The sequence below is a fragment of the Paramisgurnus dabryanus genome, chromosome 15, assembly GCF_030506205.2.
Source record: "Paramisgurnus dabryanus chromosome 15, PD_genome_1.1, whole genome shotgun sequence".
NCBI classification, from domain to species: Eukaryota; Metazoa; Chordata; class Actinopteri; order Cypriniformes; family Cobitidae; genus Paramisgurnus; species Paramisgurnus dabryanus.
This window is the reverse complement of record NC_133351.1, coordinates 26,617,379-26,635,365: the sequence shown is the minus strand read 5'-3', so window position 1 is coordinate 26,635,365 and position 17,987 is coordinate 26,617,379. Positions and strand designations below refer to the sequence as shown.

General features: G+C 37.9%; 1 protein-coding gene across 1 annotated transcript in view; it reads left to right on the top strand.

Annotated features, from left to right (window-relative positions):
- st6gal2a (ST6 beta-galactosamide alpha-2,6-sialyltranferase 2a) overlaps positions 1–17,987 on the top strand; it is a 70,754-nt gene that overhangs the window by 28,553 nt on the left and 24,214 nt on the right. Inside the window, exon 2 of the mRNA XM_065292923.2 lies at positions 12,960–13,929. Coding sequence (XP_065148995.1) covers positions 13,026–13,929 — 904 coding nt within the window. The 5' untranslated portion in view covers positions 12,960–13,025. The remainder of the gene's footprint in view (positions 1–12,959; positions 13,930–17,987) is intronic.

Sequence of the window (17,987 nt, the reverse complement as noted above, 5' to 3'; positions counted from 1 at the left end):
ATTGAAAACTTTATATTTATATTATTTATTTATAATGTGTCTTAATAGATTCTGCCATCACTAGTACAATGTTTTGTGTGGAAACGCATGGTCCCAAAATTGTTTGTATTGAACCATGTGTTTCACGTGTCTCATCACTTTTACCCCACTCCCTTGCTTGTGTTATTATTTTCACCTGTTCCCTTCATTATTTCCCCCTATTTAAAGTCTTTCCGTTGTTCTGTCTACTATCGTTTTGCTTATCTCTACCTTGTAGAGTTCCTGTGAAGATCCTGTCTAGATAAGTCAAGTTTAGTCCTGTTAGTGTTTAGTTTTCTTGATGTTGTTTGCCCCCTCGTGGGTTTTTGTTTCTTGTTAATTTAATAAATATCAGTTTTCATGTACTCGTGTCTGCACTTGGGTTCTTCCGCCTTGCCTCACCCTGACAGAGCTACTATTGTACTATCGGGAAACACGTGGTCCAATACAAACAATACTGAGACCACGCGTTCCCACACAAAGCGTTGTACTGTCAGAACCCTGCCATACTGAACTACATAAAAACACTAAACAAGAATCTGTCAGAATCCTGACAAAAAAGTGTACCTTGGAATCAAAAACCTTGGAAAATGACGTTCTAAAAACCAAAAACTAATGTTAGGGGAACGTTTTGGGAACCAAATTGTTAGCTGGGGATTGGCAGGAATAGTTGGCTTACATGGAAATCCAGGATTTATCAATATTCTACATTAAACATTTTTTATTCGGGCTTCTTGTATTCATTTCGGGCTACCAAAAATGAAAGCGTGCCTGCCCAAAGGGCTACCAGCGTTTTTTTTTTTTTTTTTTGCGAGCCCTGTTACAGTCCACTTTATCTCACGTTTTTGGCAGAATTGCCAGAAATATCTTTGGTTATAAGGCAGAATTCCTAAAGCTGCTATGAAACAAGATTTCTTGTAAAAATGACTGCAGTACAAACACATTTAAATTGAAAATGTATCTCTTCATGTTTATACTTCCAGCATTACTCGACGTAAAGCCAATTATATATTAGTTATACATAGAAATATAAATTGCTATAAATATTTTAGGTAGAGGGTTTTCCAGACAGGGCTTAAACCTAGTCTCAGATTAACTTAAATGTTAGTGTTGTCTTGATCGAAAACAACTTGCTCTGACATATCATATAGGGGAAGTTTCCCAGACAGGGATTAGACTAAAATAAATGCTAAAAATCCCCCTAGGGGCAGATTCCCAGACAGGGTTTAGGGCAGGGGTGGGCATCGAGGGCCACAGTCCTGCAGAGTTTAGCTTCAACCTTATTCGAACACACCTGAATGTCATTTCCAAACAGTCCTGAAGACTTCAATTAGATTTTTCAGCTGTGTTTGATTAGGGTTGGAGCTAAACTCTGCAGGGACACTGGCCCTCAGGACCAGGAGTTGCCCACCCCTGGTTTAGGGCCTAGTCCCAGACTAACTTGAATGCTAGTTTTATCTTGATCGAAAATAACTTGCTCAGACATCTTAAAATATATCAGTGTGAGTGTTGTGTCTCAAGATGCACACCAGTAGTGTTTATGTATAAATTATGCTTTTAAAAATGACTTGAATATTCTAATTTAACTAAGGTCTTGTCCTGGTTTAAGCTAATCCCTGTCTGGGAAACCACCCCCTAGTGTACAGAGTACACAATAAAGGTTTTAAAGGGGTCCTATTACGAGATTTTTTTTGAAGATGTAAACTAAATATTTGGTGTCCCCAGAGTTCAAATGTGAAGTTTTAGCTTAAAGTTCCCCACGTATAATTTATTATAGCATGTTAAAATTGCCACTTCGTAGGCCTGAGCAAAAGTGTGCCAGATTTTGGGTGTGTCATTTAAAATGCAAATGAGCGGATGAAGTGCAAACACTGATCACAATGATGGTGGTTCTTTGTAATTGAAACTCAATTGTGCTGTCAAATTTTTTATTTCTCTCTGCACTAAATGGCAGTGCTGTGGTTGGATAGTGCAGATTAAGAGGCGGTATTGTTACCTACCTTGCTACCAACCTCACAAAACAGGCGAAATCTGAATGACCTAATTTTTTACATGCTTGCAGAAAATGGCTTACCAAAACTAAGTTACTGTGGATTGATCTTTTTCACGTTTTCTAGGTTGATAGAAGCACTGGGGACCCAATTATAGCACTTAAACATGGAAAAAGTCTGATTTTCATGCTCTGGTTTTCATAAATGCATGCTTAGTGACTAGTTGTTAGTCATTATTTGACATCATAAAGTTTTATCCTTGAATGACCTGGGGCCTCTTATCAACTGAATATATCATAAAAGCACAAAATATTTAGAAAATGTCTAAGTTCAACAATCAACAATAATCCAGTACTGGTTGTGACTTGCAAAACATTTGTCTTAGAGATTAGACATGACAGTGCACTTTACAAAGTGTGGCAATCCATTTTAGTTTACCTTTGCAGTGCCTAATTATTCCTCTATTAAACATTTTGCGCTTGTAGGTAGAATTCAATGCCTGTAAATAACTAAGCCATCTCATAAAGTGGTGGCATCCAAATGAGATCAATTACATTGTAAATGCGTAAGCCATCTCATAAAGTACTGCGGTTTAAATGAGATCCATTACATTTCATGCGGTTGCTCATTTCTCAAGCACGACGTCCTTTTAAAACAAAGCATCTAGGTATTGCTGTTATATAATCTGATTGCTCGTGACTTCATACATTTTGAGAGTGCTTTCTAATTACCTTATAAAAGCAAATAGGATGTTTACGCCCCTGGCATCCCATAACCCTCATCTCCGGTGCAGATTCCATCTCATCATAAAGCCTGCAAAGCCGAGCGGGCTGGGCTCAGAGATTAGCTATTTAAATGAATGCTTCACAGTTCTGTGACAAAATGAGTGAAGAGCAACATCACCCTGAACGTTTACTAAAAAGCCACACAGCCTTTAAACAAACGTGTAAAGAAATTATTCATCATCATCGTTTTACCTTGAAGTGTTTGACAGGATGTAAGTGATGGGTGCTTGGCATTTACAAAAGGCTGCCAAAACAAAAGTGAAATAAATGTTTGAGTTTCTCTTATTTTGTTAGATGGCTGCAGATTTTTTGGTTAAACATTTGAAGCAACGTTAGACAGGAATACATGAATAATGGATGGATGGGAATTGGGGCTTGTTGCTAAGGGAGGTGGAATTTAACCATAACTTTTACAAGCTGTCCTTTTCACTTCACGCCTTCCCACCAACCGATTTCCCCTCTTATTCTTTCTGTGACAACCAATGTGATTGTCAAGGTATATAATATACATTAAATTTTACTGCTTAAGATACCAATTTCGAACTAATATGCTATTAAATACATAAGGCTCGACATAAATCTGTAGAAAAATCGAGCCCTGATACAGATGTTTAAGTTAAACATTTAGATTAATTCATGTTATAAATCCCATTCTTAAAGCAGTAACACTGCATTTTGCCATATTTTAGTAACCGAATTAGTCGAAAATAGCCAGTACTCTGTTCTGTCAGTATTATAGGACAATTGGTATCATTCCTTCCCATTTATTTTTCGTATTAATTGAAACCAGTACTTCTGAAATAGCTAGTGCCCACACACCAGAAACCATCAACACCTTTTTTTTCTTCCGTCCATTCCTCTTCCTTTCTATCTCAGACATGTTACAGATGGTGGCTTTATTTCTAGTTGCTGGTTTTAGACATTTTCCCAGCTGGATGGGGGCGGCACATTTGTACGGTCACATCCAAAAGGAGGTGTATGCAAAAAAATAAAGCCGGAGCAAGCAATCGGAAGCAGTCTTTTGGAGATGCCGAAGCTGAGCTTTTGAAAGCTGCTGAGCCCATGTAAGCCCTGCCAGTTCCCTGCCAGTGGATTGGTTTACTGGAGTGCATTAGCAATGTAGATTAAGGGTTCAGGTTAATGGGTTCAGCGTGCATCATCAATCTGCTCTTTCCATTTTCCATGCACATGTAGTCAGATGACCTCTGAGCTGATTTCGCTACATTGCTGCACTGCAGCGGGGATTCTTTCACAGGGCACTGCCCGGTCATCCATAACGGAGAGAGGTGTAAATGCGAAACGGGGTCATCCAGAGACGGACTGGATTGAGACCAGCAGTCTCAAGGTTGTCTGCTTAGAAATCGCTTGCGTATCTCTGTGCTCAGTTTGGCTTTTCGTCTTGTATATTGATTGCCCTCCACAAGGACAGAACAAGCCTCCGGTACAAATGCTTGTCTTTGGTGAAATTGATGATACAATTGTGGGTTTGTCAGCATGAGGGGAAATTCTTCCAGACAGACTCGCCGTGATGTGTGAGCTTTAGCCATGATATACCTCATGTTCACAATGCAGCCACAAGATTGTGTAAATTTAACTTTTTTTAAACTTAAATTGATTTATTAGTTTCAACTTTTGACATGACCTTACTCAGTCAATATTAGTGATGTCAAGGTTATATTTTTACAATGTTCTTTACGTTATGTAATGTGTAATGATTTTATGTAACAAATACTAAATCATTATGCAAAAGCAAAACCTGGGTACACTTAAGCATACCTAACCATGGTGCAGTACAGTGTGATCACACTAGCCAAACAAACCTTACTTTGGGCTCAAACATGCTCTGGTACGGTACGCATAATGTAAAGATGTAAGTACACCCTTACAGTAACACAAACGCACATCTTTGTATGTGTGCTTTTTCCTGTTTGTCGAACCTCAGTCTAATTCTTGCAGCTCAGTTAAAGGAAAGAATGTGGGCGCCCATAAGACCACTAAAGCGTGCTCTTGTAGTTTGGGGGGTTTTATTGATTTTAATCTGCACATTTCCACTTTTCAAAGTGTTCAGTCATTACATGTTGTTGGTATGACAAACTAAAGTAGATACAATTTCTGACGACTGCTAGTGTTTACTAGTTAGAGAGGCCTTAAATGTTAAGTATAGACGGTTTCATCGGACGCACGTGATACACGTCTGGATCCGAACCTTACTTCCGGTTTCGTGTTTTTAATGGTCTGACTAGTTACTAAACTGATCTCTTGAACGAATGCCTCGTCGAAAATAACAAATGTTTTGGTTTCCTAGGTAAACTATGTGGTGTTGTTTTTTGCTTGTTATATAAATAAACTACGTTTAAAAAACTTTGTTGTTATTTATTCTTAGCGGAGTTTACTGGAAGTTACGTGCGGACCGCGACAGCCACTTGTTTATGTTGTTACTGCTGAAACCATCTATAATTTTTGATCTGATCAGTGGTGGGTGAAGGCACAGGCGATGAACATTGCGTGCAACCAACTTTTTGTCAGACAGCTGCAGACAAACAGATGAAAAAAAATTGTCCAGCACAAAGGTGGGAATTTATTTTGAACATGAGGGGGTTGAAGTATCAATCTTAACTGTATAAATGTTGGGAAGGTTTTCATTATTGAAAATCTAAACTATTGATTATTTTTTTTTTTATTTAATCTTACACTGCTCGTTGTTTTTAGTATTGTATTGTTTCACAACAGTTGTCTGTATTTAGATATATGGCCTTCCTTGTGTGGTTTGGTCTTGTATCAGCACAGCAAAGTCCTTGCCTTTGATGTTGACATGAAACAACATGATGTTTATTCACTTCTTCACTCTTATCTCAGATGTCTTCTCCGTGTCTGTCATTGGGGCTGTTTACACTTGGTATTAAGATGTGTTTTCATCGATCTGATCACAAGTGGACGAGAGAGACACATTGCGTTTACACCTGGTATTTAAATCCGTCTCTTTTGTCCACTTTCGACCGCATCTGTCCTGAATACTGTGAGGGGGTGGTCTGTGAGACGGTGGGCGAGTCTCTCTGCTGTCATTCAAACGCGAGCGGGAGTAATTATGAGTTTATATGGACGCAAACTTATATTATGTCAGGGCCAGCTGCTTGTTTAGCAAGTATACATGCTGCACAGTGTTTTGTACGTTTATTTGTTGGAGCTTTCTCTGAATTTTCAGCGCAATTGATGAAATAGGATCGCGCAACTTCGACGCTTTCAAAACGAAACTACGGAGAACACCCCGCAGTAGTTTTATCAATGAAAGGCTAAAAATAGCGCTGTTCACCGTATGTTCACGGCAGAAGTCAAAAAAGACGTAAAATTAGTGTTTAATACCTCAGATTAGATAAATGGGCGGAGAGAAGGCGGTCGCATGTAGCTGTTCGAACGCATTCAACCACATTGCGTTCCGCAACTCCAAAGTGATCCGATCGAAAGTGGTTTCGACTACCTCTGAATGTGGTTGAAAGTGGTCGAAAGTGGACGAGCTCAAAACGTTTTGAACACCGTTTACACCTGGCATTAACGTCGTCCACTTGTGATCCGATCGACGAAAACGCATGTTAATGCCAAGTGTAAACAGCCTTATTATTTCAGCAGTCACAGAAAATCCGGCTGCAATCTTTACACCGCACACGGATGCTAAATGTTTCTGAAGTATTGTCTCCCTGTTAAATTAATAATTTTTTAAAAATACACAATGCTGTCATGTTTTTATGCCTTTGCGTGTTTTTTACTGGTTCAAAGAGAGCACATATATTTTTAAGAATTGGGTCTTTTGTAATGGCATGAGAGTACTGTTACATAAGGAGTTATACCAGTAAGTATGGTGCCACAAAATAAAACTTTTCTTTGGTACCATAGGAATGAATGGGGCTAGGCTAAATGCTAACACATTCACAACGCGCTGTACAGTGCACGCATTGAAAAAGATAGGTATGTATTAATTTGTCTAGGTTGAGGTAATAACATAGTTTAATATGGCAAAAGGGTAGACTATTACTTTAACTACAGATCGGCTGCCAAATCTCCCATCAAATAGCTGTAATCCATGACCGTCGTCTTCCATTGTCTTTAGGAAACCAAAACATTTGTTGTTTTCGATGAGCTATTTGTAAAATAGTTCAGTTTAGACACTAGTCAGACCATTGAACAAACAGACCGTAAGTTAAATTCCGACCAGACGCATAATCGTGTCACTGCACATGCGTTCAATGCAGTCTTGGTAAAAGTGTGTTGATGATATTATACTTTAAAAAACGCTATTTAAATAAACCTGAATTTATAGAAAACTTTTTACAGTAAAAAAAGCTTGCTACAGTTAATACATTTTGGAACAAACAGTAGAGACGTACAATAAAACCATATAGATAAAAGAAATAAGAAATCAGAAATGTATAGAAAACATTTTTGTTGATAAGTTCATACTTTGTTTATGTCATACGTTAATTGTTTATTGAACCATGTTATGTTTGTCTTCTGTCTGGTCGGTGTCCTCTTACACTGTTTGTGTATGTAAACAACAATGAAAGTGCGCTGAAATGTTGATTCTTCATCTCGTGTGTGTGCGTGCGTGCGTGGGTGAGAGCTTTGAAGTACAGTAAGAACTTTCATCAGTTTCTGTTCTTTAAAGGATGATGTGATGTTTAGTTGATAGTTATTCAAAATGTATGTCATAATTTTGTAAACTCTGGTGAATTTTATCTTATAAGAGAATAGTGCCAACAGCTTCTGAAAGTTCAAGCATGTTTGGTTTTTAAGACTAGATGAATTCACATGTTTTCCTCTTTTAGTGGAAAGTACACATAATAAAACCCTATGTGCTTCTGGTTCTAACGCATAGGCGTATTTGGTTAGAAGCTGACGAGGTGACCTTACATACTTTTCGTTTGTTTAGAAGACTATTATTGTCTATTATTTGTATGTTTTCTGTTTAAGAAACTGAGAACAAATAAAGTCGAGCGTGTGTGTGTGTGCGCACGTGCACGCATGTGCTGTCGCACAGTGTAAAAGTAATGTTGTTTTTTCATACAAAACATATAAGTGAAAGAAAGTTATGACCTCTGTTGTATTCGGATCTAAATTGAGATCAGCAGTTAAAGAACAGAAAATGATAACTGACAGCGTTTTGGAGAACAAGTGATCTCAGGGGAAAGCCCTTCTCTCAAGGGAAACAAAAACTTTCCAGTTTTAAGAGATAGAATTCGAGACTGACTGACTGCTACGACTGTGTATTTTAAACCACTTCTGGTTTGTAATGTAGTATTCTCTACTAGGGGTGGCACGGTCCATGAAAAAAATCCGAACCGTTCGGTTCGCTTGTCTCGGTTCGGAGCGCGTGTGTACCGCACGGTTCAACGGTTCATTGCATGCGCAATGTTGTCTCATGCCCTGTATGTGACCTCAGATAGCGTGTTTCCCTTTCGCGCGAAAGAAGAGGTGACTGGTTTGGAGTATAAGTACTGCAGGTTATGTTACGTATAGAAATGGCAAGTGGGAGAGAAAAGGAAGTCTGCCCGCAGTTGGAGGATGCGCCAGCGTCGTATAAGTTTAAGGTGTGAAAACATTTTTATTACCTATGATGACAGTGGAAATAAAACAATAGATTGAACTGCAGTCTATGGGTTGAATGTGCTCGAACAGCCACAGGAGACCGCCTTCCGACCATTTATCTAATCTGAGGTACTGTTTTACGTCTTTAGCGCTATTTTTAGCCTTTCATTGATAAAATTAAAGCGGCTGATTTCCGCGTAGTTTTATTTTGCTAGCGTGTGAAAGTTGCGCGATCTTATTTCATAATTGCCCCTCAAAGTAATCAGGACAGAAGTGGTCAAAAGTGGACAAAAGAGACGGATGTAAATATTACAGGTGTAAAGGTTATGTTTCTCTCTCGTCCACATATACTCTCAGTATTAAAGCAGCCTCTCAGTGATAAATCTAAGAGCTACACTGAAGTTGGCATTTTAATAAATGCAAGTTATCTTTGTGTGCTAAAAATGCACATAAAGTTCATGTAGATGGCAATACACATTCTCTTTTTTGCCAAATAAATGAAAAGCATGTTGAAATCATCAATGTCTTCCCTCTTTCTGTTTCAAAATCTCACCTGGCTTTCCTCAGGGATGGTCCCAATAATGTGCTTAAAGTCAAATTCAGGCTATATCCACACGAAGCCGGTGCATTCCCTATCCGATCATTTTTTTCCCTTGCTCTAAAAAAATAATCCGTAAACACGAAACCACTGAAACCGACTGAAAGCGGTGTAGTATATATGCCGGACCAGTATGGGGCGCTGTAATTCTGCCACAGATATACACTATACACGGAGAAGAAGACTTTGAGCATGCGCATAGCCAACGTATGGTGTTGTCCATTATCGCTTGTTGGTCACCACAATTGCATAGAAGCAATAGATTTTGCTGTAATAAAGCTAGTAGGCTTTAGTAGCTTCTGTAGCACGAACACAATCACGTAATCCGCCGTTATTGTTGTTGCTGTTACGTGTGACGCTTCCGACACGTGATGTGATGACGTTTTCGCTTCACAAAATATACGGATTGGCTGTACAGACGGAACCGCGAGGGTGTCGGTTTCAGATTTATCCACTTTAGGACCCGGTTTCAAAAAATTGTGGATTCAGTCTCCCAAAACGCCGGATCCGTGTGGATGAAACGCCAATACGATAACAAATTTATGCGTATGCAGTGATACGCGTCTCCGTGTGGACAGCCCCTCAGTTTGTGCATGATTACATGATATAACTTTTTTTTAATACTGTATCCTAAATTATGGATAATTAATACATTAAAGCTCACGTAACACACGCTGTTTCTGCATTTCTGATATTAATCTGGAGTACCTATGGAGTAGTATGACATCCTTTATATCTCTGAAGAGTCTTTAGTTTAATCAGATTTATAAAAGAAAGATTAGCTTTACCGAATCTTTCCGATAACGTACGAAAAAATGAAGAAGGAGGAGTTATAACACGGGAGGAGCGAGTACGAGTCATGCAACACTATACAACACTGTTTTAACTTATGATTCACTACATGTTCGTGTCATTTATATAATATACACGCGCCTATTTCCAACATAATACAGAAGTCTTACTTACCGCGTGTAACTCGTCATGAAAATCCACCGCATCAAACACACACACGCAAAACTCCGCTGCTAATCCGGATAATAAACTATATCCATTGTTTCCATAAGGCTGGATGTCTTCTCCTTACATCCAAAAACACACTTCTTGTTGTGCCATTGTTGACTTTTGAAATTAAACAAAGCTGAGTGGCGTGATAAGCTGTTAGCAAGCTCTAGCGTCTCCCGCTGACTGACGGCTGGGCGGGGTTTTTCAGGGGAAGTTTTCCGGCGGAAGCCCATATAAAGAAGTGATACGTATCGAAAACCCCTGAAACGTCAGTTAGAACCGTAATCGAAAAAAATTAGCCGAAACTTGTACGAACCCTGGCGAAGTGCATTCGGCACAGAAATACTCTGAAACACGCCCAACTGCATTTTTGACACTTTGCCTACATTTAGCATGAGGAAACAACTCTATAACTGTGTTAATAAGTCAGAATGCTTGAAATACCATTAAACCCCCCCTTTAATAAGATAATACATTTCTAGAGTGTTAAAAATGTAAAGAAAAAATAACAACAAGAACCGTACAGAACCGAGAACCGTGACCATAGAACCGTGATACGAACCGAACCGAGGGTTTTGTGAACCGTGCCACCCCTATTCTCTACTGGTAATGAATTGCCATGTTTCTTTGTATGTTCCTGATATTTCTAAATGTGGTAGGCCACAGATTGTTTTCTGTTTGTTTGTTTGTTGTTAGCTTCTAAGACTTAGATTTAGTGATGGTCGTTTTCGAAGCGCTGCTTCATGAGGCTTCGAAACATTTACGAATCTTTTGTTTCGAATCAGTGGTTCGGAGCTTGTTTCAAACTGGCCCAAGTCACGTGATTTTAGCAAACGAGGCTTCATTACGTCATAACTGTTTCGAAACGTTTCGAAAACCCGATGGTTCACCACTAGGGGGAGTTGATCACATGACCAGTGTCTAACAAGTTTAGGTGAACTCGGGTCAGTTTTATTATGAAAGTTTATAAAACATCCATCCTTCTGACTAATAACACTGCCATGTTGTCTACTTTTTGTTTATAGACAGATTTAATGACAAAAATGTGCATAATTAAAAGGGTAGTTAATTTTATTCATTTGTTTGCCCTAAATAAAACTAAAAACACATAATACACTTTTAACTATGTCTTAATTAAGTTAAATTATTTTTTAAACATATTTTAATAAAAATCTTGCTATTATTTTGTAAAAAAAAGTGTAAAATGTTTGGACACATCTGCCTATACACTATTTTGACCAGCAGGGGTAGCCAGCGTGTGTGGGTTTCGAACTGCTTCGAAAAACTGAATCAATTTTCGAAGCAATTGGTTCAATTGATTCGATGCTTCGAAAAGCTTCGTTTCTCCCATCACTACTTAGATTTAGGAAACGTTTAGAAACAGTTTTTTAGTTCCGATCAGAGGTGTTTACTACTTAAGTATTTTTGTTACATTTTCCAAGCATCTGTGCTTTATCAGAATGTTATTCTTGGGAAAAAAATGTACTTTACTTTACTAAAAATGTTCCCTACATTCTAAAGCAGGGGTGGGCAACTCCTGGTCCTGAGGGCCACAGCCCTGCAGAGTTTAGCTCCAACCCTAATCAAACACAGCTGAAAAATCTAATTGAAGTCTTCAGGACTGTTTGGAAATGACTTTCAGGTGTGTTCGATTAAGGTTGAAGCTAAACTCTGCAGGACTGTGGCCCTCGATGCCCACCCCTGTTCTAAAGCATGTAATCATACTGTGTATTCCTTTTATATTGCATATTACAATTGATTTAATACCTAATTACATAAAAATTGTGTACTTTTCTTTCTTTAGTAAAAGTATGAAAGTACGTTTTACTTAAAAGTAAAAAAAAATACTAAATGTTTAATGTACTTAAATATTAAATATAAACCAAAAACTTGAAATTATCAAATTTAGGGGAGTAAAATTATGATAATATGCTTTGGAATGTATGCTTTCCAAAGAAAAACACTGATAAAATATGAATACTTGAAAATGTACTTTTATGTAGAAAGTCAAAATACTTTAGTATACAAAAATATATTTTTGAGATTTTACCACATTTTAAATAATTACCTAATGTCACCTCATCACAGAGGTTGTGTTAGACAACTTCATTATCCGTTATTTAGATTAATACAGACTCTGTTGTCATCAGTATTTGTGTATTTACCTGTTTCATTTTGTTCTGGAGCTTGATGGATGTCTTGTAGATTTTTACATCATTGCGAAAAATATTTTATCAAAGATTTTAGGTAAACACGACCTCTGCCTCATTAATACAGAAATGTAGATGTGTATCGAGTTGTTGTGTAGGGTGAAGGATGGGGCGTTTTATGGAGGAAATTATTGTAATGTCATAATTCAGTATAACTTACTGTATTTTATATATTTATTTGATTAAATTTTTATTGACATTCCAGCAGTATAGTGATGCTCATTTTGAATTGTTGAATTGTTTTAACGACTGAAAACCAATGCTTGTTAATCGTAAACCATTATAAGATTATGCATTAAATTAGAATTAAATTAAATTAGAATGAACGAGCGTCTGTGAACCATTAAAAATAACAACAAATTGTTTTATACTAAATCAGAATTTTATTTATATAGCTCTTCACAGTTGTTTAATTGTTCCAAAGCAGCTTTACATTAATGAAAGGAGAAATTTGAAAATTGGCGGACAACAAAAGAAGCCGAGTACATCGGCTAAGATTAAACCGTACTAGCAGGCGTCGTAATAGTCACGTATAGAAGAGAGTTCTAAGTTAAGCCAATGTCAGCTGACCTTCTAGGGGTTGAAAAAACTCCTAGGAGGAAAAACCCTAATTTATGTTCGCAACACTGCTACCCACTGAGCCACTGTGCTGCAACTTCTCTTTATTTTAGGAACATTCTAGGATTCATCGTAAATCAGTTGTTGCTTAAAAATAATTAAGACATTTTGTCCGATTATTTTTTTTATAATGACTTTAACTATTGATCTCTTGTCACAGGCCTCCTGCTGACCCTTCTGTCGGGTCTGGAGTGCAGTGCCGTGTGGACGAGAGGACTGCTGGGAAATGAAGTCCAGTCTGAAACAGTGGCGGCGACTAGCCCTCGGGCTAATGCTGGGCTGGGTACTGCTGTTTCTGGCTCTTTTCTCCTACTTTATGGATTCAAGAGTGGATGAACCGAATTCCTCCGCAGCACTTGCCTACACTGACACTCGGCGGTTGACCTCGCTTCAAGCTATCCCCCGCACCATTATGGGCAACCATCTGGGGCTGGCCCCCTCTGCTTCCAGTAATACCCAGCAGAAGCAAAGTCAGGAGCAAAACCCCAACAACATCAATCCCCAGCCTAGTCCAGGCAGTCAGGAGGCCTACCCCTATCCGGACCATCAAAGCTTGGCAGCCTGGTCTGCGGTTGGCACCCAGGATGTGCGCTGGAGATCGGCTGCTGTGGGTCGCAGTCGTGAGCGGCAGGAGTACAACCAGGATTCACCTCAGCAGGATGAAGTTGAGGAGGAGGAAGAGGTGGTAGGAGGAGAAGAGGAAGATGTTGGAAGGAGGAGGACGAGGATGCGGGTGTCTACATATAGGCACGAAAACTCTGATTCGGATGATTACTATGTACCAAGAAGAAGATCCGTAGTTAAAAGCTCGTGGAAAGGGGGTTTATCATTGGACATGCTTAGTCCACGTCTACAGATTGCTAGGAAAGAATATCTTAGTAATAATAAACTCGGTGTGGCCTATAAAGGGAACCGAAGGAAGATACAGAGTGGCCAAGTGTTGTGTGACCTAAGGAAGATGGGGGAGGTTAAAACTTTGGATGGAAATGAGACACCCTTCTCAACCCTGGGCTGGAAGAAGATTGTACCTGCTTCAACCTTGAAACAGCTTTTCGGGAAAGGCTTCCGGACCTGTGCTGTGGTCACTTCTGCTGGTGCCATGCTCCACTCCAGACTTGGCAAAGAGATTGGTGAGTGTGAGACATCATGTCGTTCTTAAATCCTTTTAAAACCCTTTTGACCTTAAGTGTTATTAGTGTTTCACATACATTCATTTATTTGTGTCAGGCAGTCACCAAAAACCTCTCACTCCATACGTTTTTGTACACACTCCACTGTGACTAGGAAGCCTGACGCATCCGAAACTGTCATCGTAGAGTAGGTAATGGTGCTTGCTATGTGGCAAGACCCTATTTTGCCTGACATGCTCACTGCACTTTTTGTGCAGACACTGTTTGTGAGCATCTTGCCATTGGAAAACGACCAACCTGAACCCATGTTAGTTACCAATTTTTAGCCCATCCCCCTGGCAGATGTGCCGCCACAAATAAACTAAGTCTGTGGTAAACACTTGTTACTGGAAATTAGTATTCAAAATCAATTTGAGTAACTCATTGGCTATTTACTGACTATGTACTGTTAAATCTATTTACTTGCCAGGCATGCATGCAAAGTGGATTCAAATTATGCTTTTGTTTATGTAAACCTTATAGCTAGATTCTAGCATGCTGCACAACTGGTAGAGCCCATTCAGGGAAGTCATGCCTTCAGGGAATTCAGGGAAGTCATGCCTTCTAACATGTTAGGCATACCAGGCCTGGCCTGCATCCCAATTTCACTTTGATTATGTCCTAAGCTCTGAAAGTATGTACTGCTTTTTTTCGAGAAAGTATAGACATGTGAGTGCTTTGAAATAGATGGGACATACTAAATCTAATTTCAAATACTATTTAGTACTGATATTATGCGAATTGGGACGCAGGGCAAGTCTTGTATGACTGACATTGCTACCTGGAGGAATGACGGCCATGTTTGCATCAACGCTACCATAACTTTTATTTATTAAAGGGATAATTCACTTTAAAATGAAGACTCCGTCATCATTTACTCATCCTCATGTTGTTCTAAGCCTGTATGAACTTCTTTTTTCTGAGGAACACAAAATATATTTTGAGAAATTATTGTAAACAATCAGCAGTAAGTGACCATAAGTGACCATAGTAAGTTAAAATTACCCTAAAAACATATTTATTCGAAGCCGTTGCAGCTACTGCAGGTTGAAAAGCACCTCAAGCAACCCACAGAGAATTTCAGTCATTGTCGAATGAGGATTGGTTGACTTTCATCGCCAGAGCGGCCATTTTGCAATCCCCAAGCACAACTTTATTTTTTCGTGTATTTTATGTATTGGTTTTCCCCTCTTCTTTTACCGTTGTCGCTTGGGGCTATTGTCGCAATTCAATGACATGCTCAATGACACGAAAAAAAGAGTAAAATTGTGTCCATGAACACACATAAATAAATCAAATATTTCATGACTGTACCACGAAATGCCTTAAGTTTAGCATGCATATGGTCTCCTATTTATAGTTATAGCAGTGATCAATCTTGTTACGTCCAATATCTTTGGTGTGGTATAGCAACAGAAATTTAGTTTAACTGTACCAGATATTATAGATATACAGGAACTGGTTTAACAAAACAGTTGCAACATCGATCTGATTAAATATTATAATTGCAAAAAATATATATATTGCCAGGTGATCATTTATTGGATTCAATCACTCTAGACTGTTCACAGTTGACAAGCAATATAGCAGTTAGATTACATGTTGCATAGATTACACATTGTGTGTGGTAGAGTGGCTTCATTTGTGGCTCATCCAATCAAATTTAAGAGTCAGAATGATCTGTTTAATTTTGCTGATTTGACAGTGTCTATGTAGGCTCATCATTTCTGATCAACTGATGTTAAGATATCCATTAAATGTGTTAAATTTTAAACACAATATATTGGTATTGGTTTCATCATGGTTGCTTATTCTAAGAGTTGTTGCTTCCTTTCAGGCGCACTCATCTTTGATCCTTTTCTGGATAGTCTCATAAAGGAAGCAAATTAAGCTTTTTACCAACTGGTTTTGGTTGGGTTTTGGATTCTCATTTCCTGAGGTTTTTGGTTTCCGTGGTGATGCCACTTTCTTTGAATGGGTCAGTGGGATACGGATGCCCTTTACTGTTACATAATCACGAGCATCACAAAGAGCCGAGTTCTTCCAGCTTTGGCATCTATTATGGTGGTGGTGGGTACAGAAGAAGTTGCCATGGTGATGGCACAGCTATCATTCTTGGCTCAGTAGCTGTTGTCCTGAGGAACAAAGACATTTAATACAATCTTTATAAAATACAAAAATAGTTTGAATCGAAGAATGCACACTTACCATCTCTTTTATATATTTTCATCAAGATCATAATTTGATCAGGGTTTCTTTCTGTGTAAGCACTGTGTATATACTACCAAACATTTATACAATCTTATGGGATGTTTTACTTGCATACAAAATAAGATTGAGATTGTGTGTTTATGATCATATTGGTGAATTATTTAGTCTGAATTTGAAGTATATTGGTGGAGGAAGAGCACCAAGAGCATGTACCATGAAGATGGTTAAACAGAATTAGTTTAACTCCGCCCAAGCCGTCAAACTGATGTCATCAGAAAAGGATCGCCATAATACATTTTCAGATTTTGATTTATTGATTAACTTATTGCTAAAAACAATATTATTTTGTGTATTTGGTATAATACAATGTGTTCGTGTGGTTTATGGTTAAAAAACACATTATTTTCCACATATCGTACATTTTTGTAGCTCCAGATTTCACTTTCTTCCTGAAACATACGGATTTGAAACACTTTTTGTTCCTGATTGGCCAGCTTATCTGAACTTTGTGATTGGCCTGAACCAATCATCAGATTGACCTCTGACGTCAGCCGGAAATGTGACACTCTTAACCATGTTTGAAAGATTTGTTAACTTACAGGCTGTTAGTCCGAAGTGGGAGGAGGGATGATTTCGGTTTTGTCTACATCGCCAATCCCAGGGAGAACAGTTGCCTACAATCCGTGTGTTTGTTGTAGTCCAAGAAAAGAGATTTAGGTTGGAAAATATTATATATATATATATATATATATATATATATATATATATATATATATATATATATATATATATATATATATATATATATATATATATATATATATATATATATATATATATATATATATATATATATTAGTGGATTTACATCAAAATTTAAAGTCTAAGCCTAAGGTTAAAATGCATGTTTTTTATGTATCCTTATCACTTTAAATACTTTGAGTTAATAAGAAAAATGGTAACACTCTAGTGTAGCTTTCAAATCTCTAATAGCTGGTTGTTTATCAGCATTAATATTAAGGAGATATTGGCTGTTTATTAGTACTTTAAAAGCACACATTAATTATTTTAATACTTTTGTTACTTTTTTTTAAGGTAGAACATTCATACTATAAAAAACCTTTAAAAAAAATTAAGATAAAATAAAGTTGGACACCTCCCATTTTAACAAAATAAGTAATACGCTTTTTTTTCTTAAGATTAGACGAGAATAAACCACAAACTGTCCTTCCTCTTGAACAGCATAAATGGGAGAGCAGAGCGTGCAGTGCCATTTTCGGATACCCAAAGTATTCCCATACTGCAGATTTCAGAGAGAAGAATTTGTAGCCTCTGGTTATGACATATTTTCTCAGCTGTACAAGTATGAATGGAGTCTAAACAATGAAGGTGCATATGGGCAGCAGCGCAGATGAGATGTTCATGGGATGATAATCATGCATGTTAATACCGCAATAAACTGTCATATCAGCATACCGCTACAACCCTAGTTATGATTTTAATTTTAATTGGGAGACAACGGAGGATTCAAATTGTCCCAAATTTACATTTTACTTCCTCTTAAAATGTTTAATCCCATCAGTCTCCTCAAGCAGACTACAGGTCATTTATTTGAATTTCCACCTATGTCATATTAGATGTCAGTATCATCATAAATTTGACCAGTCACGGAGAGTAGGGACACAAGTCAGATCTGGGGCATTTTGAGTTATTCACAGATTGAAAGTGCAGTTTCTAAGCTTTCCAACGATGTGTAACAGCTGGAAATCTGATAAGATTTGGAGAAGTTGTGTCCATTTGAATATAAC